This window comes from Leptodactylus fuscus, chromosome 1, assembly GCF_031893055.1.
Source record: "Leptodactylus fuscus isolate aLepFus1 chromosome 1, aLepFus1.hap2, whole genome shotgun sequence".
Lineage (NCBI taxonomy): Eukaryota > Metazoa > Chordata > Amphibia > Anura > Leptodactylidae > Leptodactylus > Leptodactylus fuscus.
In genome coordinates this window covers 283,373,522-283,396,969 of record NC_134265.1, presented here as the reverse complement: position 1 = coordinate 283,396,969, position 23,448 = coordinate 283,373,522, and the positions used below count along the sequence as shown (strand labels likewise).

The 23,448-nt window shown below is 39.7% G+C and overlaps 1 protein-coding gene across 2 annotated transcripts in view; it reads left to right on the top strand.

Moving 5' to 3' along the window:
• LRBA (LPS responsive beige-like anchor protein) overlaps positions 1 to 23,448 on the top strand; it is a 426,487-nt gene that overhangs the window by 20,978 nt on the left and 382,061 nt on the right. For both annotated transcript variants that reach the window (XM_075287867.1, XM_075287860.1), the window contains exons 2-7: positions 6,767 to 6,998; positions 8,089 to 8,189; positions 10,648 to 10,743; positions 13,200 to 13,321; positions 15,060 to 15,186; positions 17,782 to 17,901. In XM_075287867.1, coding sequence (XP_075143968.1) covers positions 6,767 to 6,998; positions 8,089 to 8,189; positions 10,648 to 10,743; positions 13,200 to 13,321; positions 15,060 to 15,186; positions 17,782 to 17,901 — 798 coding nt within the window. The remainder of the gene's footprint in view (positions 1 to 6,766; positions 6,999 to 8,088; positions 8,190 to 10,647; positions 10,744 to 13,199; positions 13,322 to 15,059; positions 15,187 to 17,781; positions 17,902 to 23,448) is intronic.

The window sequence follows — 23,448 nt, the reverse complement described above, 5'->3', positions numbered from 1 at the left end:
TCTGACTCGGTATTGACTTGAAATTTCATGGATCAGTGGCAAAAAAAAAATAAAAAAAAAATACACGGCGCGTAATCTACTGGGGTACATCAGCATGTTCCTTTTGCTGCCCCCAACCTATCCCTTCATGTCCTTGTCAGTCAGTGTACCCCCCCCCCCCCCCTCTGCTCTCTGGTGAGAGATTTGGTTCCCCAGTCCCCTTTAAAAATGCAGAGAGAAAAGTTCTGCAAGCTGCGCTTTTCTCTCTGCGTTTTTCAGCCTTTTCAGGTAGAAACCCAGCAGACCCCATTATAGTCCTGCTAATCCGGCGTCTTCTCAAAGTGAAACTGCTCGCTGGCTGTGACGTCCCGTATCCCTTCTGCTGAAGTCACTGATTGGCCTTAGTGGTCATGTGTCTGATGAGGCCAATTAGTGGCCCAGGACGTCGTGCTCTTCCCTGAGGTCGCTGATTGCCTTCAGTGGTCACGTGCAACAGAGACACCCTGGCCGAAAACAACTGTCTGGGAGGACCAGACTGCACTGGGAAAAGGGAGTTTGATTTTTGTGTTTAGGTTTTTTTTTTTTTTGTTTGTTTGTTTTTACCACTCCCGACCAATTAAACACCTTTTTTTTACATGTCCTACAAATTGTACAGTGCTGCAGAATATGTTGGTGCTATATAAATAAAATTATTATTGTCTGATCACTGGGACTAACAGTGTGGAGACAGTGGTCATACATGCCCTGTACCACTCCATTTTAACTCTATAGCTGTGAGCAAGGGTCAATCGTCAAATCATCAGATCTTCAGTTTTGACATGTAATCAGTATTCAGAACTCTTCTTTTTCAATTGTTTGTATTGTTCAGCCTGACTAGGTAGAACTGTACCATAGGGCTTACAGTGCACACCTTCCTTTATGAGCTTCCGGTGTTTGATTTTAAAACAAGAACTGAATGGTTCCCCGGTTTTATTAGCTGACGTTTTATTGCATGTGGTTTTTGTTCATTTTTTTGGTACAGTCTGATCATAGCTACATACAGCCCCTTTCCCTACAGCTGGCTTCTATATGTAAAGGATCATATGGCTCTTTTTCATAATATTCATAGCTCTTTGGTAATGTGAGCCAATGCCAGGTTGGTTTAGGCAAAGTATGTCCTTGGACAAAACCATGTTTGTTTTGTCCTTGGCCCCACATTAGGCAGGATTAAGTGCATGGAGTTTGGGTAGCGTTCCCCTGAGCCTGGTGCAGTAGACTTGCAGGGTTCATATTATGGAGCATTTATTTAAATAAGTTAGTTAGTTAGCATCATAGGCCTGGTTCACATCTGCAGCACTTTTCTCTCCACATTTTTCATGTGGAAGCCACATGGACACCATTATAGTCTATGGAATCCACGGGTTTCCTAAGGTAACCGCTTTTTTATACGGATTAGGCTTAGGATCCCTGAACACAAATGTGAACGTAACCTTAGTTGCATATATCTGGGAAGCATTATCTGTTATTGCAGAAAAGCTCTTTATACAAGTACGTCACTGACATCAAACAGTCATATCAAGAAATGTGGCCCCCTAACTTCCTTTACACCACTTCTACTATCAGTGTAAAATGCACAGTGTGAAACTTCTTTTACACAATACTTAAAATGAGATAAGGCTAGAAAGCAATGAGAAATATTGTACAATAATGTCCTAAGGGAATGGAAGAAGGGAGCTTTGCGTCTTGTATAACAGCTCAACCCTCTGGCTGACGTTTCTGACAAGAGCTTATCTCCCTGCAGAACAAAGCAGATGACACTTGCTGTCGAGGTGACATTCAGCAGGTCACCGTACACATTAGATTGTTTGTGGAGCCCATTAGTCTAATATGTGTGGCCAAGTTTAGTAGCCTTTGCAATGATTTCTCTGTCAAGCAAAAAGCACACTTTGCAAATATGTAATCTACTTTGCAAAGTGTCTTGTGGTCAAGTATTCCTCACATTGATCCCTTTACTTTGCTAGATCAACAGGAGTCTTACATTTACCCTTCACTGCCCTAGACCAATAGATATTACACTTCAGAAAGTTTAGTGCCCAGGTTTGTACCTGCCTGCTCACTTGCTACAGGGAATATTAGCTGTGCCCTCTTCCTGACCCATCTCCAGCTCCTCCTGGCTTGCAAACCCAAAAACCAAGACTTCTACAATACTAGATGCCTGGGACTTTTTTCTGTTAAATTGAGGCTAGGTTCAGACTAGAGTTTGGCTTTCCATTCTTGGGGTCCACTTGGGGACATGAAAAATGGGAACCTAATCCGCTTAAGAAAATTTTACCCATGGAAACCCGTAGGTCCTATAAACTATAATGGGGTCTGCTGGGTTTCCGCCCGAAAAGACTTTGTTCTCCGCATTTTTCAATAGGATTTGGAAATGGAAACCCTGAACGTATTTGGAATGCTACTGTGAACCTAGCCTAATATATGATTTTTCCCTCAATAGAAGAAAAGAAATCCCCCCCCCACACCATGGCATTGTATGGCTTAAGCTGCTTAAATGTGTAGTATGTATATCATACCATATCATATTTTACATTTTTTTTAGTACTTTACAGTATAGCAAATGTTACCATACAAAAGGATAAATGAATGTTCCTTACTGCCAATTGACTGGCCATACTGTTACCGGAGGCACAGGAGTACGCTGGACCAGGCGGCGGACAACGGAGTCGCTATAGGCATACATAGTGAAGTTCTAAGGATAGTGAGAACCAGAATGTCACACACCACCATTTGTGACCACCAACAGATCATTAGGATCAGGCTTATCCTTAGGATAGGTAAGCAATAATGGTGCAGATGGTTTGTGATGTAAACCATTAAGGATGGGCCATAGTAGTCAAACAGCTGATCAGAGCGGATCCCTGGTGTCATTGGGCAATTCCTGCCTTTATTATCCATGGAAATCAATCACAGCATGACTTTAGTTTTTTTTTATGTGCACTAAAAGAAATAACTGCAGTATGATTGGATGCTGTGCACACCAGAGGTTTTGTTTGAGGCAGTTTCATAAATCTCCCTTGCGGATTTGCATGTACATATAATTTTCACGAGATGACATAGGGTGAATAAAGGTTACACACTTGCTACTGAAGCTGCTGAAGGGAAGTTGCATAGTTTCTGAAACCTGTGATGCCTCACTGTAGAAAGTCTGTGTGGCCCTGCCTGTAGACTAATATGAATGTGTTAGGTTTGGTCGGGGTGCAAATAACAGCAAAGTCGTCATTGGAGATGTGTTTTAGTTTTTTTTGTTTTTTTTTTTGAGGTTTTCAAGCCCCAAATGACATTGTTATGCTAATGTCCTATCCAGATGATAGGTTATCAGTATGTCATCTGACAACTGGACTCTACACATATCAACAGAGCAGCCTGTAGGCATTGGAAGCTGGGTCAGTAGACTGGGAACCTAAGCAGTCTGCTCCTAATCAATTAATAGGAACGCTGCTGAAATTCCCCAGTACTACCCCAGTGGACAGGGCAGCTGCACTGTTCTAACTTGAATAGGAGCAGTCTATGTGCGCTCCCCGTCCACTGCTTCCATTTCCAACGCCTGATGAAGCTGCTGCCCTGTATGAGGCCCTGGTGTTGGACCCCTCCGGTTGCACACTGATTACCTATCTAGTGGATAGGACATTAGTATGAAAAGTCCGTTATGAGTTCTCCGTGTATAATGTGTTACATAGCAACAGACTTTTGTAGTGCAATTCAGTGACTTTTATTATTTTACCTTCATTATATCATATTTTTGACTTGCGGTGCTCTGGATTTGTATTATTGTTCTAAAAGCAAATTTATTTTATCAAGCAGTTTTATGTACTGTTTAGACTGTCATTCTCTCAAGGAGAACATAGTCTTTATTCTGCAGTTAGAAACCCTTTAGTAAATAATGGTGCTATAATAGAGGCACATTATGTTGTATTTAAGGAAAAGTGGTTTTACGTTTCGATTGTCTGTGTATTTCCTAATGCTTTATCTTGTTGTTCATCAGTAAGTGACATGTGGTTTTTGGGACCCCTTCCTGCGTGCATCTTCCTGGTTATTAGCAGTTACAGATATTGTTGTGCATGTATGCCCAGAGGAAAATATTAGATTTTGTAGTGTATGGAAGAAGACAGAAAAATTAGAAAATTTTCCTCTAAGGTCCTCTTATGTTCTATTTCAGACTTTAGAGGTTGTTCAACCAGGGAAAATTACTGTAGGAAAAAAAGGGACAAAGCAAATGTACACTCGGCCCACCTGGAGAGTAGGGTTTCCTGAGCCAGTGATGGTGTCCCCACACACCAACACAGGATATGGTGACCCACTATAGCTAATGAAAGGCTGAAGCAGTGCCATGACTCTTGTGATCCGGGAAGAAAAGACTGGCCTTATTTTTGTGGAATTATGTTACACAGTAAAACAGACGTTGGACTTGCATCTATTACGTATTTATGGCATTTCCTGTGGATTTAGTCATAAATGACCAGATCAGAGTGCCCATTTTAAATTAGTGATGGGAATAGGATTCGATCCAAAGTAAAGTAGGGAACCAATCCAAAACGTTCCTGACCTGTTCTTGGCAGTAAATTTATAGCCACTATAATGATCCTTATTACTGTCTGAACTAATATCCCATTCCTTCACAGCCATTCTTTGCATCCTAAATCACTGCTCACAGTCATTGCACTTGTAAGTTTTCTTGTAAGACTGTTCATACTGTTTCCAATGCACATTCAGCGTATACATCAGGAGTGTTTCCCATATCCATTGGGTCACATTTGTCCAAATTGGCCTTCAAATGCGGACGTAGATGCCTTGCACTACACTTTTCAATAAAAGAGGACCTTTCATCGCCTCCACAAACTCCAACTCTTTGCATATTTTAATATTTCTGGTGCAGTTGGATTTTTTTCTTCTCTAGCATTCATCATACCTGGGCAATCAGTGCAGCTAGTTTTGGTGCCTGAAAGACTATTTATGGTGGTAATTCTGTGATCCAATCAGAGACTGTGTCAGAGCTCAGAATCGCATCCTTTTGCCTGCTCCTGTCTAAGACTGCCATCCATTTATTTAGTACTCTAGTTACAAGCAGAGAGTCTGACACTAAACTGCATATTGTGAAAAGAGGAAAGGCCAGACTGCCCATTGTTTGTGACTATTCTGAGCATGGTTCCAGTCTATTCCAGTGCAGATGTGCATTAATTGTAGTACATATTAGTGGCAATGTAGGGATCCTGTTCCTTTTCCATTGAGATGCTAAATTTTGCCTAGCTATGGTAAGTACTGTACACGTCCATCAACTAAACCAAGAATTTCTGTAATCCCAATATGCAGTAAAACCTAAGGCCCGGGGTGATAATGTGGCTATGTATATCTGAGAAAAAGATTTCTACCCAAAATCCCCGAGGTTTGGGACACAACCACCAGATATGTTATATGGCTGGCTCTGTTGCTCATAAATCTCCCAATCACAGAGAAGGGGCAAGCCTTCATATTCATTATATATATCTTTACATTCAGTGCTTTAGTCTGGCATGTTGGATCAAGAATGGAACACAATGGAGTGAATGAGAAATCTATATTTGCATATTGTAAGGGGTGCATGGGGAAATAAAGGACCGGAGGAAATAAACTTGTGTAGAACGGACACTGTCCATATTGTCCCTTTTAAAGGTTTTCTTATGGCGACTGAATGATGTCCCTTTTACGGAGCTCATCTCAGTGCTAATTGTCTGTTACTATACTGAGGTTGTGTAATACAAGAGGGAATAGATTTATATGATGCAACCACCAGGCATATTCCCAGCTGAGACTCTGCAAGGTGTTATGCATATTGTACATTAATACTCATTAGTTTCCTGATTTGCCTGAAGTATTTCTCTATATTAAACCTTGATTTTATACCAGGTGATTCAGTTTATAAAATATAAGTGTACGGCTGCTGGGGTATTACTAGATGTAATATAGATTTATTTTATTTAGTAAGATTTCTGTCATAACTTAAAAAGCAGTATTATATACACTTGTCCCATTGTTTACATTTTTGGGGTTAAACCAAAATGGCATTATAAAAATAGTTGGTGGTCTAGCTTCAAAGGGATATTCCAGTTAGTACAAGTTTTGCCATATTTATGGCAATAGGGGATAACTGTCTAAGAGGATTAGACTTCTGGGACTCCCACCGATCACAAGAAAGGTATCCCATTGCCGTAAATGAATGAAGCAAGTGTCAGGTTGTGCATGTATGCTACTGCTCTATTCAGTCCGATTGGACGCTGCACTCTGCTATCTCCATCATTCCCATAGAATTGAGTAGAACAGTAATGCACATGGGCAACCTGTAGAACCATTTATACTCTGCACGCTAGACCCTGTTCTCCTGGAGATGGTAGGGATGACGGAGGTGATGTTCATTTATATTTCTGACCTTTTTGTGCTCGAGTCAAGTAGGTAGTCTCACTGAGCGATTGGTAGCCTCCTTCCGATTGGTAGATTGGTAGCCTATGTATAAACATACATAGACATATAGGTCTGTATCACTGAGTAGAACTAAGTACAGGAATTTCAATTTCAATCAATAGGTTATAAATCGTGCTAAGTCTTCTACAAAATGGTATATCAATCTGCTCAGGTAATTTTTACACTATGAAATTCTTCCTGTTGGTGGATAATTCCCTAGATCAGCTTATTTGTGCCCCAGACTGGCAACCTATTTAATAACTCTGTACAGTGCAGCCATCTTGTGTATTAATCCTATATTCCATTGTATTTTCAGCTTGTAGGCGGGCAGTTTGACCTGGAGATGAATTTCATCATTCAAGAGGGAGAGAGCATTATTTGTATGGTGGAACTGCTGGACAAATGTGATGTCACCTGTCAGGCGGAAATCTGGAGCATCTTTACTGCCATTCTGAAGAAAAGCATCCGCAATCTCTTGGTCTGTACTGAAGTTGGAATGGTTGAACTGGTGTTGAACAGAATCGACAAGGTTGACGGCATGATTGCAGGTATCATTGTGTGACTTGTTTCCAGCTAGGGAATATGATAACTGTACTGTACAATGGCCACAGATAAGGACAAGGTACAGGAAAAAAACCTGTACTCCCTTGTTCTTTCTACTATGTGAGATAAGGACTCACACATACATCAAAGACATCTGTATGGAACCGGCATCATGGCAAACGTAGTCCTTACAGCTTTGTACTGTAGAGCCCTCCATACTCCATGTCCCAGCTGTAGTGACTCTAGTGTGTTCTGCCAGTACACAAAGAGAGCTGGCTGGTTCCTGCTCCAATGTCTGAGTATCAGCTGCTGACCGCTTATCTATTGGGCTCTTGGGGGTTCAGACCCCCACAGATCAGATTTTATCGACCAATTTTTAGGATAGGTCATCAATATTTTTTAGACTAGTAAACCCCTTTAAGTAGTTATATTCTGTTAATCTTTTTGTTTTTCTTTCTACAATTTAGTTTTTCTCTCTTTAATTTATTTGCATTTCCTTCCCTTATCACTGAGATGGAATTTTTTTTTTTTTTGTGCATATATGGGTGGGTTCACACTATCGCTAGTCAATGTCTGTTATGAGAGCAATAACTTTAAATGACATATGCAAATGGAGCCCCCTACACCTGGTGTCCGTCTGAATTCACCCCAATGTAAAAAATATAAGGGAAGCTTGACAGCAACTTACACTAATAACGATAGTGTGAACATAATCTTATACACAAACGTGCATAAAAACTAAGGTTTTGGATTATTGTATCATTGTAATGATACAACACTGATTGTGCGAGCATGTGAGCGGCGCCACATACCTCACTGCCTCATCTACTCATAGGCTTTTGAACAATCTAACATTACAATAGCATATTATGATACAGTGATGAATGTAGTGTGACATGTCAGTATGAAGAATAGGAGGGGTTTAAACCTGTCAACTTATATTACCAATCGGCTGCCAATACTGATAAGTCATTTGCCTAAGTGAAAGAATCCTTACCCAAAAAACCAAAGAACCAAATCAATAATTTCCTTTTTTTCCCCACAAAGTGCCTGTATATATTGTGATTTTGTTCGTCTATGCTTTATTTGCTGCAGATCTCTTGGTGGACATGTTGGGTGTTCTAGCAAGTTACAGCATCACTGTCCGTGAGCTAAAGCTGTTTTTCAGCAAACTTCAGGGAGAAAAAGGACATTGGGTAAGAAAAACTCCTTTAATGAATTGACAAATTGTAGCTTACGTGTGGTAATAGTTATTTCCTTTTGCTTTTCAGAGTTGTTTTTTTTTTCATTCATATTAAATACAGCTTAATGGGCTTGACCTGTCTATAGATCCAATTCAGTCTTGTGTTGGACAGCAAAATAGTCAGCTTACTAATAAATAGTTTTTACAAGTCTTCAAAGATATACCCCATAGTTGGCTTCTTTCACCCCTTTACAGAATGCTAATCCATCCATAATATGGCCACATGGTGAGGGGTATGTCGCATGGCAGAAGATGTTAGTCCACAACATCTATCGAAAGCCACTTGACATAAACCCCTCCAGGTGTGGCTGCCAAGGTGTGAGTAGGAAATGTGAAGCCGGGCTTTATAGATGTCGGTAAAAAAAACTTTTAAAAAGAATATTTTAGTAAGTTGACTTTATCATGTTTAACATCCTAGGTAAACAATTTACAATAAAGTGGCCAGCTAGTTTGTATTGTTTCAAAAAGGGTTTATAAATATTAACCAAAAAAAAAAAAAAAAAAATACAGATACAAAATGTACAAAACTCCTTGGGGGGGCAGTAAAAAAACAAAAAACAAAAAAAACAAGTACCAAATACAAAAGCAATGAGGTACAGCATGATAATATAAAAAATATAAAGGGAAGGAAAGAAACAAATGGGAAATGGAAAGGAGGAGGGATCTCTCATACAAGGGAAGTGGAAAATATACATGTATTAAACTGTGGAAATGTGAGATAAACGTTACTGAAGTACTCTTAATTGATAAAGTCATGGGGTCAGAGTAAGGGCCAGTCTCAAACCCTGAGGGGCTACATAATGAAGCTAAGGGTGCCATACTCTCAAACAGGACATATGCATAAGTTTGTGTAGATTCTATGCTCTCATATAACATGATATGGCTGGGTTCACACCAGCACTTGCTCTCCATTCAGGAAATCTGTCCCCAAATCTGTTTAAAAAATACAGAGAGAAAAGCAGGACTTTTCTCTCTGCATTTTTTGGTCGGAAACCTGGCGGACCCCATCATGGGTTCCACAGATAATTGTTTTTTCTTTTTAAGCGGATTGGGTTTCTATTTTCTGGTTCTCCAAGCGGACCTGAAGAGTGGAAATCCAGGTACAAGGGTGAAGTAAGATGAGTCCTAGAGTAAGATAAGTCCTATGTAACATTTCAAAGTGTGCTACCCTGGGAGTTCACCACTGGGAGACAATATGAACACGGATAGCCCATTGTAACATATTGTATTAGGCGAAACATCTTGTTATTGACTTCAGGGGTTTATCCCCTAATAGAAGGACCGAGGGTGTCGGCACCAGTTGTCTGGTAAATACAGTAAAAATTGTGTTTATAAACCTTCTATCCTAAGGCATGCACTGGGGGACAAGCCCTAAAGTGCTTGGGAACATAGTAGGCCCTGTGGAGCAATTTAAGAGATGTCTCCGATAGTGAAACCTGATGGCTGTCTCGTGATACAGTGTTACAACAATGATTCCATCTAGCCAAAGATGGGGTATATCCTAAATCAGTTTCCCAAGTTTGTGAAGCCCTAAATTTAACATGGGGGATGTTAGAATATAAAAAAGAAATAGTACCCCTGCTAAAAGGATCATCCATGCAGATCTGTTCATACTGAGGCCAGCTCCTTTAATAAGCGCAGAATTGAATATTCTCCAACATTCTCATATACCTTGTGTCAGTTTCTCACACTTCTCACGATTTTCTGTCAGTGGATTAAAAAAGCTGAAATATTTAGAGGCTTTGTACTTCTCACAGCTGTTTGCTATAGAAATTGTCGTCAGTGCATCTATATCTTTTTTTGATTTCCTACAGGGTATCACATGAGATCTATACTTTTTAGCTTTTAAAACATTACATAGACTAGATACCATTGTAAGAATCTTTTAGTATTCCTAGATCCGTGCTAGGTTTTACCCCTTTTTTCCTTCAGTGTGTTATTTTCTAGGCGGCCCAGGATCTTGCATAGTATATGAGAATAAGTGGGGTTGTCACCATATTCCATCCATCTACGATGAATAGAAAAAGCATACATGGGAGAAATTGCTCCCTTGGGTGAGCTTGTTTCCTAGGTAGCCCCATTTTCCTATTTGCTCACAGATAATAAAGCAAAAATAATTATCATTTTACTTCGATGCTCCTGGCGCCTGCCTCTCTTGGGAGCAATATTCAACTACAGCCCCGAGGCACCTTGGCTCTTGCCATGTAGAGTAAAATATTTAGTTTACAATTATTTAACTTTTTTTTTTTCCCCTACAGGTTCTTTGTGTCATATTTTTAGCATAGCTGGTCATTGCAAGAAAAGTTGTTCTTTTTTGGTCAATATTGATGGCATATAAATGTGTGTGTTTCTATAGTCTTTCTTTGTACTATTTTGACTGACTGTATTGCATTTCTTCTTTATATTTTAAGCCTCCTCATGCAGTGAAGCTGTTGTCGGTGTTAAAGCACATGCCTCAAAAGTATGGACCCGATGCCTTTTTCAACTTTCCTGGGAAGAGTGCTGCAGTAAGTAGAAAATGATAGGCGTGCTCTGCTTCTTTTACATGTATGATGCACACATTGCAAACAGGGTTGATTTTGCAACTGTTTTGGGGAAAAACTTAGAAGGTTTATCCTTAGGATAGGCCATCAATAGTAGATCTGCTCTTAGGTCGGAATGACGCTACTGTTCAGGGCAGCAAGTGCAGCTGACAGTGTTCAGGGAGAGGAGAATGAGAATGATTTCTTCTTCTTTCCCTTGTTGGTGGTGGTGGTGGGGGACATACAATTTTTGTATTGCCAAATTCATAACAATACCAAAAATAAAATTCCCGTAGTCTGTTTTACATGGTAAAGGAAGTAACTTTTAAAATTCAGATGCCAGAATTGATGTTTTCTGTTCCTCTCATTTCTCAAAAAGAAGAAGTAATAAAAAGTGGTCATAAAGTTATGCAACCACAAAATACTAGGTCTCTTAAAGCTAGAGTGATGAAAGTGGGAATGCAGACAAGGATAAAAGGTTGTTGTTTTAAGGGTAAAATGCATTAATTCGCTTAAGTGTTTTAAATGCAGGACCAGTGATATGTCACAGTAACATTTTACTTGAGCCATAAATTAAAAATATGTAATGAAATAAAAAATAACATTATTGGAAGTTTTTTTTTTAATTATTATTATTATTATTATTATTATTATTATTATTATTATTATTATTATTATTATTTTAATGTAGTTTTATTTATTTTTGTTTGTAAAGGTCTATTAGTGCTATTAATGAGTTATTAGATGCGCCCATATACCTTTTAGCCATATTTTCAGTCTCTGGGAGCTCCTGGTATCTCCTGTATTTGTTTACATGCTATGTTAACTTCCACACTAACTACCTCACTCCTTCTTCCACACACCCCCTCAATGACTCTCTAGCTATCCTGCTCACAACTACTAGCTCTTCCTTACCTACTTGGCTCAATCCCGACCCCATTATATGCTTGCTTCCTTCTTCCTTCCAGTCTCCTCCTGCGGGACTGCCCATTCTTCTTTTCTCACTGCCGGCGAGTGCTATAGACCCAGCGCTGCTCTGTAGCCAACAATCCACCTCTACTGCCTCTCTGATACTGCTCCCACACCTGCACAGTAGAGGTGGATTATCCTTTGCACAGAGCAGCGCTGGGTCTGTAGCACTTGCCGGCAGTCAGAAAACAAGGAGGAGCCATCCCGCAGGAAGAAGCCCTACCTGGAATAAGAAAGGTAGGTATGATGGAGTAGGTGGGGAGTAGGGAAAAATGATCGTCACCAGATAACCAGCAAACGTCCCTGAGATGGTCACATGACCGCCCCAGGGACATGGGAAAATATACATTTTTGTTAAATTGTTATTTAGAATGTAGACAGGAGGAGGGTGTTTAGATTAGTCTAGAAATTAAATTTTATCCTGGACAACCCCTTTAAAGAAGAAGGACAACAAGGTAGCTCAGTGGTTAGCACTGCAGCTTTGCAGCGCTGAAGTCCTGGTTTCAAATCCTGTCAAGGACAGCATCTGCAAGGAGTGTGTATGTTCTCCATGTGTGTGAGTGAGTAGGTTTCCTCCATGTACTCTGGTTTCATCCCACACTCCAAAGACATACTGATAAAGAATTTATATTGTGTGCCCTGTACAGGCTGATGACTGATAATGTATGTAAAGCACAGCAGAATAAGATGGTGCTATATAAGTAATCAAAATAATAATTATAATAATAATAAATTATTATTATTAACAACAAACTAGATGGCACTGCTTAAATTTCTCAGATATTTCAAATGTGCATTTGCGCTATCTATCTATCTATCTATCTATCTATCTATCTATCTATCTATCTATCCATCTACCTATCTAGTCCTATTTACTTCTTTTTAGGGTGCATTCACACTACGGATACGCCAGCTCATTCTGAACTTAAAACATGTTCAGAATCAGCGGCCTATAAAGCAGATCCCATTCATTTCAAAGGGAGCCGGCATATGAGCGCTCCCCATAGAAATGAATGGGCTGCTTTTTTCACTACCAGTGCTCCCATTGAAGTGAATGGAAGCGCTCGCGTGTACGGCTCAGAATGAGCCGAGCGCTGGGCACCATTCACACGCCGAGCCGTACATGCGAGCGCTTCCCTTTCACTTCAATGGGAGCGCTCGTAGTGAAAAAAGCAGCCCATTCATTTCAATGGGGAGCGCTCGTATACCGGCTCCCTTTGAAATGAATGGGATCTGCTTTATACGCCGCTGATTCTGAACGTGTTTTACGTTCAGAATGAGCTGGCGTATCCGTAGTGTGAATGCACCCTTACTTTGTGACATTACTAAACCATACATCTGTTACTTGCATTGCTGTCATTTTTATGGTGAATCAAAGTACACAGTTGTGCACAGTGGCACAACAGTAAAATGAGATTGAGAGATTATTATATTTTTTTTTATTGCTTACTGACTTTGTTTTTGAATTATAGGCCATTGCCTTACCTCCAATAGCGAAATGGCCATATCAGAATGGCTTCACTTTTCATACTTGGCTAAGAATGGATCCAATAAACAACATCAACGTGGACAAGGCAAAACCCTATTTATATTGGTATGTGCATATATTGTTTCTGTATATGACACGGTTGTGTAAGATTGATTATGAGCTAGTAGTTTTGCACTGTGGTTTAGTAATGATATGTAAATTGATGTAATGCTGCACCATACAGGATAGAGCCTGTTAACTCTTTTGGGCATCTTTTTTTGTTTGCTTTATTTTAATTACTCTTTTTGTTGTGCTTTTCCTTTTGTTTTTTCCTCCTAGAAATGTGTGAATATATTGACCTTCCGCTTGTAAGAGGGATGTGTCAATACAGATTCTGAGTTCTGACATTGTCAGCACTGTTTGGGCAGTATGAGAGTGTTTAGGCCCATACCTACTTCTTACTTTATACATTTTTTGGAGGAATAGATGATGAACTGGGCAACTTTGAGCACTAAGGCCTAGTTCACACCGGGCAAGGGGGCCGTATTTTGGTCCTGATTTTGACGCGGGAAGCCGTATCAGAATAGGACCAAAATACACCCGTCGCAGCCTCCAACACTCGCGGCTTCCCGCTCCGGAGTAGGCCCAAATGAATGGGCCTAGTCTGGAGTGTGCTGCCACGAGGCGGATGCCCGGGGCTGATTCAGCTGCGGAATCCGCCTGAAGAAAGGGCAGCTCGCTCATGGAAAAAAGTAAGCTAGTGGTCTACATAGATCGCTATTGTGATGGGGCGGATTCTGACGTGGATTCAGCGCCAAAATCCGCCCCCTCTTGCCCCTTGTGAACGAGCCCTAAGGAAAAGTTCTCCAGGATATTTCATGAGGGAAAACTAAGTATTTATTGAAACAAATAAGTCAGTAGAGCTGACCGATCTCCTTTAAGATACTATTAATATACTGCCTATGTAGATTCTTGATATCATTTCTGGAATATTCCTTCTGAGACCAAAACTTGTTCTAATGTGTTTAACATCCAGGCACAATGTAATGGGATGGTAACTGCTTTTGTGTGTAGACTGTACCTGAGCAATATCTCCTTAACCATATGCATGCACTACCAAATGAATCAGATTCGACTGAATAAGATTATACAGATTAATCTGTTTGGCAGAGCTGTCTGACATCTGAGTGATCGCAATAAGATAGTATTCTGATTATGTACCACTGTAATGTCGGTGAACATGCCCAGTAGCAACCAACAGCCATACATGGAACTATATCAGCACCTTCGTTTAGATGGAGATATAATACAAGAGTGGGTTAATTGGCACTATTCAGTGTACAAACTATAGTGGTGAGTGTAGGTACTGCAGGCGCTGGCCCATAGATTTTAGAGGGATGGAGCTGTAATGCTTACACTTGCTTCTATAATTTGTACAGTGGATGAGCAGCACGGCATGCGGTATGTAAGCAATACCGAGAGCCGCGCTGTCACAGTAGCAGTGATCTTTGGGGTAATGGGTGTTGGACCTCCGCAGATCAAGTGTCTGTCTGCCTTCATCCAAATGTAAAAAAACATGATGGAAGCTTTCTTCTGTACCTTTTTTCTTTCTTTTCTGACGGAAGAAATAGTCCAGCATGACGAAAGACAGCGTCCATCATTACTTTTACATTAGAGTCATTGGAGGCAGAGACAGACAAAGGGGGCTCAGTCTCTATCCGTTACTCTACTACCATTAATGTCCTATGGCTGATGACCACAAAGAATCTCTATAACTGCAGTGTGAACATAATCTTAAAGTGCTGGCCTGGATTTAACTGACGTTTTGCATTGCTAATGTTTTTTTGGTTATTTTTTTTTAAAGCTTCAGGACTAACAAAGGACTTGGTTATTCTGCACATTTTGTTGGCGGCTGCTTAATTGTCACATCCATAAAGTCCAAAGGAAAAGGTTTCCAGCACTGCGTGAAGTACGATTTCAAGCCTCAGAAGGTGTGATGTGTGTTGGTTATTGGTCAAATTTTTGTTCCTTTAGGATGCTTCCCTGTGGCTTAGGGTTGTTTCCTTCTCATCTGATGTTGCTGTTGAGACTAGGAGCTGCTCCTCTCTCGAAGGCTGTTTACACTGCTTGGTGTTTATGTTCCGCTGTGCAGCAGGAACTGTTCCTGGTGCACACGCTGAACAACTTAGACTGCCACAAATGTGCTCTTTTGTCATGCACCAGGTACATATTATATATATATATATATATATATATATATATATATATATATATATATATATATATATATATATATATTTTGGATGCTTATATTCTGTATCCATAAAGACAAAGGATGTGTTCCCTGCATTTTTTTTTTTTTTTTTTTTAGGAGGCAAATTTGAAAGAAGAAAAATTCCTCTTTATGTTAATGAGTTCTCTCGCAGCACTGGGGGCGTCCCCCTGCACTCAAACAGCACTGGGGGCATTCCCAGTGCTCTTGAAAACTCTCCAGCGACAGCCTCTTTCTTTTTTAAAAAGGGTATTCTAATGATAGAATAACTCTAAAGAGGTCCTTTAATTTCCTCTGACATCACTGCTATCCTATTAATATTATAAATGTGAAAGTTTGTGAGTTTGTGGGTTTGTGTGTTTGGATGTTTGCATGTTCGGATGTTTGTTCCTCAATCACGGAAAAACCGCTCGACATGCGTTTGTGCCAGGACCCCCACAAAACCCAAACCCACACCACCATCTCTGCAATCTCACACACTTTGGACCATAGCAAGCCACAAAATTCATATTGCCCTCTACAGCCTAGCCCCTAACCCCACACAATCACATATACATATACTTTACCACTTTGCCCCTCACCTTAACGATACTCCAGGAGGCTCTCTTTAACGTTTCGGAGAAGCCATGTTTGCCGACCCCCACCGCTCTGACAATCCGCGACACCCCCCACCCATGTCAATACCCCTAGGCGGTCTAAAAAATGCAAAAAATTTTTTTTAAAAAAAAAAGTAAAAAAAAATAAAAAAAAAATAAAAAGGATTAAAAATTCAAATCACCCCCTTTTCCCTAGAACACATATAAAAGTACTTAAAAACTGTGAAACACATACATATTAGGTATCCCCACGTCCGAAATCGCCCGCTCTGCAAAGCTATACAAATATTTTTCCTGTTCGGTAAACACTGTAGCGGGAAAAATGGTCAAAAGTGCCAAACCGCTGTTTTTTCACTGTTTGGATTCTGATAAAAATTTGAATAAAAAGTGATCAAAGCAATAACATTTCCCGAAAATGGTAGAACTACAAAGTACACCCAGTCCCGCAAAAAAAGACGCCCTATACATCCCCGTACACGCACGTATAAAAAAGTTACGGCTGTCGGAATATGGCGACTTTTCAAAAAAAAAATTTTAAACACAGTTTTGGATTTTTTTTTAAGGGGTCAAAATGTAAATAAAACCATATAAATTTGGTATCCGGAATCGTAAGGAAACACAGAATAGAGGGGACATGTCATTTTGGTTGCACAGTGAACGCCGTAAAACCAAAGCCCGTAAGAAAGTCGCAGAAATGCATTTTTTCTTCAAATCCACCCCATTCTGAATTTTTTCCCTGCTTCCCAGTACATTATATAGAATAAATAATGGTGGCATCATGAAGAAAAATTTGTCCCAGGAAAAATTAAGACCTCATATGGCTCTGGGAGCGGAGAAATAAAAAAGTTATGGGGTTTAGAGGGAGGGGAGTCAAAAACGAAAATCAAAAAATGCCATCGGCAGGAAAGGGTTAACTTCAAATACCTCTGTCCCAAAGTCACTATGTAAAGTTTCTCACAACACCGTATATATAGCAGCTCAAATACAAATTAACTTCAACACAAAAGTCTCACGTATTGTCTGAATTACAGCAAAAACAAGATACAAAGTTACATTTCATATCCCATACCTTATACACAGTACGAAAACCTTACCCACGCCTGTATTTACCCACTTCTACAATCACCGCAGACGAAGTCGCGGGTACCAGCTAGTACAGCTATAAAACTGACAATGTGCTGAATCCAGTGCTCTATCAGTATGTGCCCCGGTGCTAGAGATATCAGTGCTGTTAGGCTTGGCACTGATATCTCTTCACTGTCACAAGATTTATAACTGGCAATCTGATTTTTTTTTTTTTTTTTCCCCCCTGAATGTCAGATGCTCCAAGTTTGCCAAACAAAAATTATTGTATCTAATACTGTCGTGTGACTACATGTCAGTGATTGCATAGAGGATTAAATATAAAATATGGTTCATATTGTAGATGATCATCAGCCATTTCAGCCATTACACTTTGCCTTTTGACTAAGTTGCTGGGCATTTGATAAACCATTCCAGAATTTAACCATGCATTTAAATGTTGAGTTATCTTTTTTTTGTATAGGTGATTGGTGTAGACTGCAGCATTTTCAAGTACTCATCTTAAAATATATATATATATATATATATATATATATATATATATATATATATATATATATATATATATATATATATATATATATAGTATTTTTATTGGTGAACTATTTCTGTTTTATTCTTCTCTTCCATTTCAGTGGTACATGGTGTCAATTGTCCACATTTACAATCGATGGAAGAATAGTGAACTGCGATGCTATGTAAATGGAGAACTGGCTTCATATGGAGAGATAACCTGGCTTGTCAATACAAGTGATGTGAGTTGATTATCTATTTCCATTTTCATTTACATATGAGGTTGAAAGTGAGACTAGAGTAGTGTTTACCTGGTGAGTACACCATCCCGGAGAAATAAGTGCAGTTAGTTGTGATATGCTAATTAGTGTCTGTACAGTCAGGTAGGTAGTGTCAGGGCTCGTTCACATCTGTGGCCCGGCACTCCGTACATAGGTTTCCATTTCCTGCCTAAAACACAGGCAGGAGACGGAAACCTGCAGGAGACTCTCTCACCCATTCATTTGAATGGGTGAGAGAGATGTCCGGCCGTGAGCGTTTTAGTCTCTCCGCCGCGAAACCGGGTTTTATAATCCGGACACAGAGTCGGACATGCAGTACTCTGTGTCCGGATAAAAAAATCCGGTTTCGCGGCGGAGAGCCTAAAACGCTCACCGCCGCGCATGGCCGGACCCGGTCTATGGTTTCCGTCTTCTGGCATGCAGAAGACGGAAACCATAGAACGGAGCCCCCAAACGCAGGTGTGAACCCAGCGTCAGGCAGGAGCAGGAAAGGTGGGCATGATTCTTAGCCCTTTTACCTGTCCCTCCTATGCCTTATGCTCTGAATTACACCTCTTTGTCGGCTTCTTCCGGTGACTACCATACGGAGTCTAATAAGCTTATCAGCCAATAAAACTAACAGCACCCAAATTCAGAAACAGTGGGGACTCGAGAAAAAACTCCATCTGTGCCAAAATCAGTGGCCTGGCACCAATTAAAGGATGCAAAGAAGGTAGTCAAAGATCATTTTTAGTGAATAAGGGAGTTAAGAGGACCTTTCACTATCTTCTGCTCTTGACATAGTTTAATATCTGACCTACCACTGACTCTAGTACAGTTGGCATTTTTTATTGGTGGTAAAGCTCCTCTAATTCAATAAGAATCTAGTGACTGAATTTCTATGAAAGTAAATATTTAACAGACTAATCATCAATTCACTTACACAAGATTAAAAATGTGTACATCCCTTTCCCCTTCCACATCTCAACTCAAATTGGTCCCGACTCAGGCTCCACAACATTGGTTGTCCTGTTTTAATTTAACTAAGTTTGGGCCTTTTGGTGTAAATCTCCTCTTACTATTTACTTTGCCGGTAAAAGGCGTTTAGCTACTATAACAACCTTATAAGTTGCTGCTTACAAGGTAGTGTGTCCTCCATGATTCACCTGTTCCAAAATACTGTTTGCTGCTCCATTGTAGTGACAAATTCTACCTGGCATGTTCGGTAGCTTTCTACTGAGTATGTTGTGTGTCTCCTTTGCCATGGGGAGTATTCACCATTATCTGCATTCATCTGATGTGCCGTATTTCATTCCTGTGTGCCTATTTGAAGCTTTTGATAGAATGAGTTTAAAAATAAAAAATCGTAGTGCTGGAAGGCTTCAACCAATTGCTGAACTATGACTCCTGCCAGAGGCAGTGTTGCTGCACTGATCTGGGGGCAGTAGTGCGTGTGCATCAGAGGCAATGGGATGCCTGACCCGTGTTCTGCAGCGCTCCTCTGCCTGCAGTTAGATTGATCTAATGATTCCATGCAAAAGCTAAATTGTGCAGAGCCCAGAGGGCGAATTAATTCCATCAATCACCTGCCCTAGTCGTGATCCGCAGAAACTTTTCTCTTTAATGAAGTTCTAGCTGTGGTGGAGGAGACGGTGCTGGTTCTCATTGAAGACACAGCTGGTATATAATGACTTGCTTACAGACAATACACCATGGGGAAAAAATTATGCAAACTAGATGTTCTCTGGAAAGAAATTATATCCAGAGGCAAGGACCCCAAAAGTACTGTTTTCAGATGAGTGTCTGGTTTGGTTAATTTGAGAGCTAATTTGCATAATGAATTTTCAAAAAGTGCAGGTTGTGGAAAAGTTTTTCACAAAACTGCATTTTAAGAACAAAACATAATCGGACATATCCTACTTTTGCCTGTTACACATATTCCTCAGTAGACCTAAAGTCTGAGGGGTCTACAGAAACTGGTGCCCCACCGATGCAAGTCAACTGTAAAAAGTATCTGTGCTGGTAGACCTTCCTTTTTTTTTTTTTTTTTTGTAATGATCCCCCCCGATTCTTCCTGTTCAGTTGATGCCAATCGTAAAAATGTGACATCCGAAAGGGATGTGACCTTACTGGTGGACACATCAACTACATATAAATGTACTATTTGTTGATTCAGCAGCTAACAGAACACAGAGGCCACAATACACTTGAATGTGTTGGTTGCAAGTGTTCAGTGAGATATCATCAGCATCACTCCTCATCCAAAAGATCCTCCGACTGTATTGAGGCCAAACCAATCCTTTGGTTAGCGGACACTTGTGTAGATGTAGTCAAGATGACAGATGTTTAATCGAGCGGAAAAGACTGGCAGGCTGTCTCTTTCAGGATGACCGTTTTCTTTAGTTTTCATTTGTATTGTCCGTCTCACTAGATGAGTTACATGTACAATAGTGAAAAAATGAAATGTTATTATGCTCCCACTCCCCCCCCCCCCAAAAAAAAAAAAAAAAAGCTTTATTAGGCAAACGTAATTTACTACAATACACTATGTCCCCACTTAAAGGAAACTTGTCACATTGAAAATGTCCAATTTGCAGGCAACATGGAATAGAGCGTAAGTAGCTAAGCAGACTGATGTATAGGTTTATGGGAGAATATTCAATATAACTTTGTCTATTGAAAACTCTGCTCTTAGTATGTTGAGAAGTCAAGTAGGCGGTCCTATGAGTGATTGATAGCTGTATGCACAGTCATAGAGGGAATGCATTCACACTGAATATCTTTTCCCTAGAAAACTATATGCCCATTTGTTTAAGTCTTGTTAGCTACATATTGGACAGCATTTTTCATGAGAGAGATTCCCTTTAAAGTTTAACAGCTTTTAAGTATTTCATTAACAAATTTAGTAAAATGCTTTTGTTAACTAATTTTGGCTCCTTTCTATAGAAACCTCAGTTTCTTTAATTTGTCCCTTTTTTGTTTTGAGAGTTGGTTGACGTAGAGGCTCTTGTGTAATGCACTAAAAATGAGGCTAGGGGGAGGGTTACTTCAAACATATCTTGGTCGTTAAAAAACCTAGAAAGGAATCTTAAGGTTCGTTTGACAGCAAGATTTTAGATTATACCTGTTTTCTTTCCATAGATGTCACCAGTTAAAAACTGGTGTATTTATGTGCAACTGCTTCCAATGCCAAGTGTGCTTCTAAAAATAAACTTAAAGAAATCCCATCTCAAGGATCCTATCTATACTTGTAGCTTATGTAAATTGAAGACTTTTCCTAAATATATTCCTTTAGAAATTCTGCTTTGTTTGCCTTCTATGTGACCTTATTCCTCCCAATGTTTACACATCATTGCTATAACCATGGACCTATAGGACAAGTGATGTCACTCACTGCTCTTGTGGCAGGACAATTGTTCAGCTAATTGCAGCTTGCTGATAAAGCCAGTCTGTTATTGCTCTATGTAAACACACAGATAACACGGAGTCTGTTCTGTACAAGCATCTGTAGAAGTATTGTGATCCTTCTCAAGCAGAGGGGGGAGAGAAGGAAGTGAGAAGAACAGACTGCAGGCAAAGCTGCTGAAACACTGAGATGGGGAAAACCCTTTAAACTGGTAGAACTGTGATCTTGGTTTCCTATCAAAGATGAGAATTTCATCTTTTCTAAGTGTTGTAATGCCTGAGATCTTTGAAAAGTAACACTCCCCCAGCCTGAGTTTCCCTGCAATACACAAGATCCCTCTTCTCCTATTTGGTGAAATCAAAGCACAGATTTTAGATGTCAATAGAGCAGCAAGAAATCAATGCACAGATTTTAGATGTCAATAGAGCAGCAAGAGAAAGAATAAAGAAGCTCAGGGAACAAACTTGTTACTAGAGTACACAGTGAAACCTCATTGAGCCGATGACACAAATTTGCACAGAAAAATTTCATATGGTTTTTTCTCTCAAAGAGAGTGTACAAAATGCAGGTTAAAATGTCTAATGGAATCAGCAAGCATGTATAGTCCCCAAATAACAATGAAACAACCCAAACTCATGTATTCTATGCAGAGCTGTGGAGTCAGAGTTGAGACCAATTTTGCCTGGGGTTGGGAAAAAAAGTTACAGAATGTTATTGATTGTGTAATAAAAAGTTAGGGGGGGATTACATTATCATAGTATAAGAGCAAGGTTATTAATGATGATAGTAATGTTCCCATTGGTACTAATGTCAAAAAACAAACAAAAAAAACAAAACAACTTTCTTCTTCTGTCATGCTTGTTTACTACTGTAGGGGCTCATTCACATCTGCGCCCCGGTCTCCGTTTTGCAGGTTTCCGTTTCCTGCCCAAAACTGGACAGGAGATGGAAACCTGCAGTCATTTTTCAAACCCATTCATTTGAATGAGTTTGAATAGCATCCGGCTGTGAGCGCCTGTGAGCATTTAGTGCTCACCGCGGCGAGACCGGGTTTTTTTTTTTTTAACCGGACACAAAGTCGGACATGCAGGACTTTGTGTCCGGTTAAAAAAAAAAAAAAAAAAAAAGTTTTGCTGTGGAGAGCACAAAACGCTCACAGGTGCTCACTCTCCCCCCCTTCATATCAGAAAAGTAAAATACTTGATGAAAGAAAGCTTTTGCCATGGGTTTTATTTTGTTTTAATCTGGGTATGGGTATTTTACATCAGTAAAATAAAGGGGTTGTCCCACGAAGCCGGGGTGAATGTGGGCGGCCATTCACTTCATTGGCAGCCCCAGAAATAGTAGAGTGCTGTACTTAATTAGTATGAAAAATCAATTTCAGATCGGACAATCCCTTTAAAATTATGTGAACCCATCCATATACAGTTTTATCCAATATACTTATAACACAAAATCATGGACAGGTTTTATTCCTGGGAAGTAAACAAAGAAGGACAACAAGCAAAGATGTGAAAAACTCTGAGACATTGCTGCAGAAAGTATAATGGGAAATTTAAAAACTTTATTAGCCGGACAATATTTGTGTGAAACTGAACAACCATTTAATTATGTTAACCAATTATTCAGATCCTATGATTAGATGTATAGATTGTTACATATTTACCTTCATTGAAATTCATTCACTAGTTTTTTATTAAATTAGAGGATATTTACTGATTTGTCACTGACCATGGCTGTCATCTATTTATGAAGGGGGAGTCAGGCTTTGGAAAAATAGGAGTCAAAGCCTAAGTTTTGGCCTACCGACTCAGCCCTGATTTTATACTTCAGCATATTGCATAAAGCCAGAATAATTTGCTCAGAAATGTTGTCTTTGGTTGGGTAAGGGGGTGGTCTTCATAGAGAGGTAGCTTCTAATCAGTATAACAGGAAAATTATTGTTTTTTTTTTTTTTTGTTTTTTTTTGTTTTTTTTTTAAAAAGAAGTATTTGTCTCTAGAGACTTCACTGTATTACAAAATGTATTAGTGACTCAAATGCTGCCAGAAAATCAAGAATTATTAAAAAAGTTTAGATATACTTTAAGGAGTCCGGTATTGTGAAAGTATCTATCTACCTTTT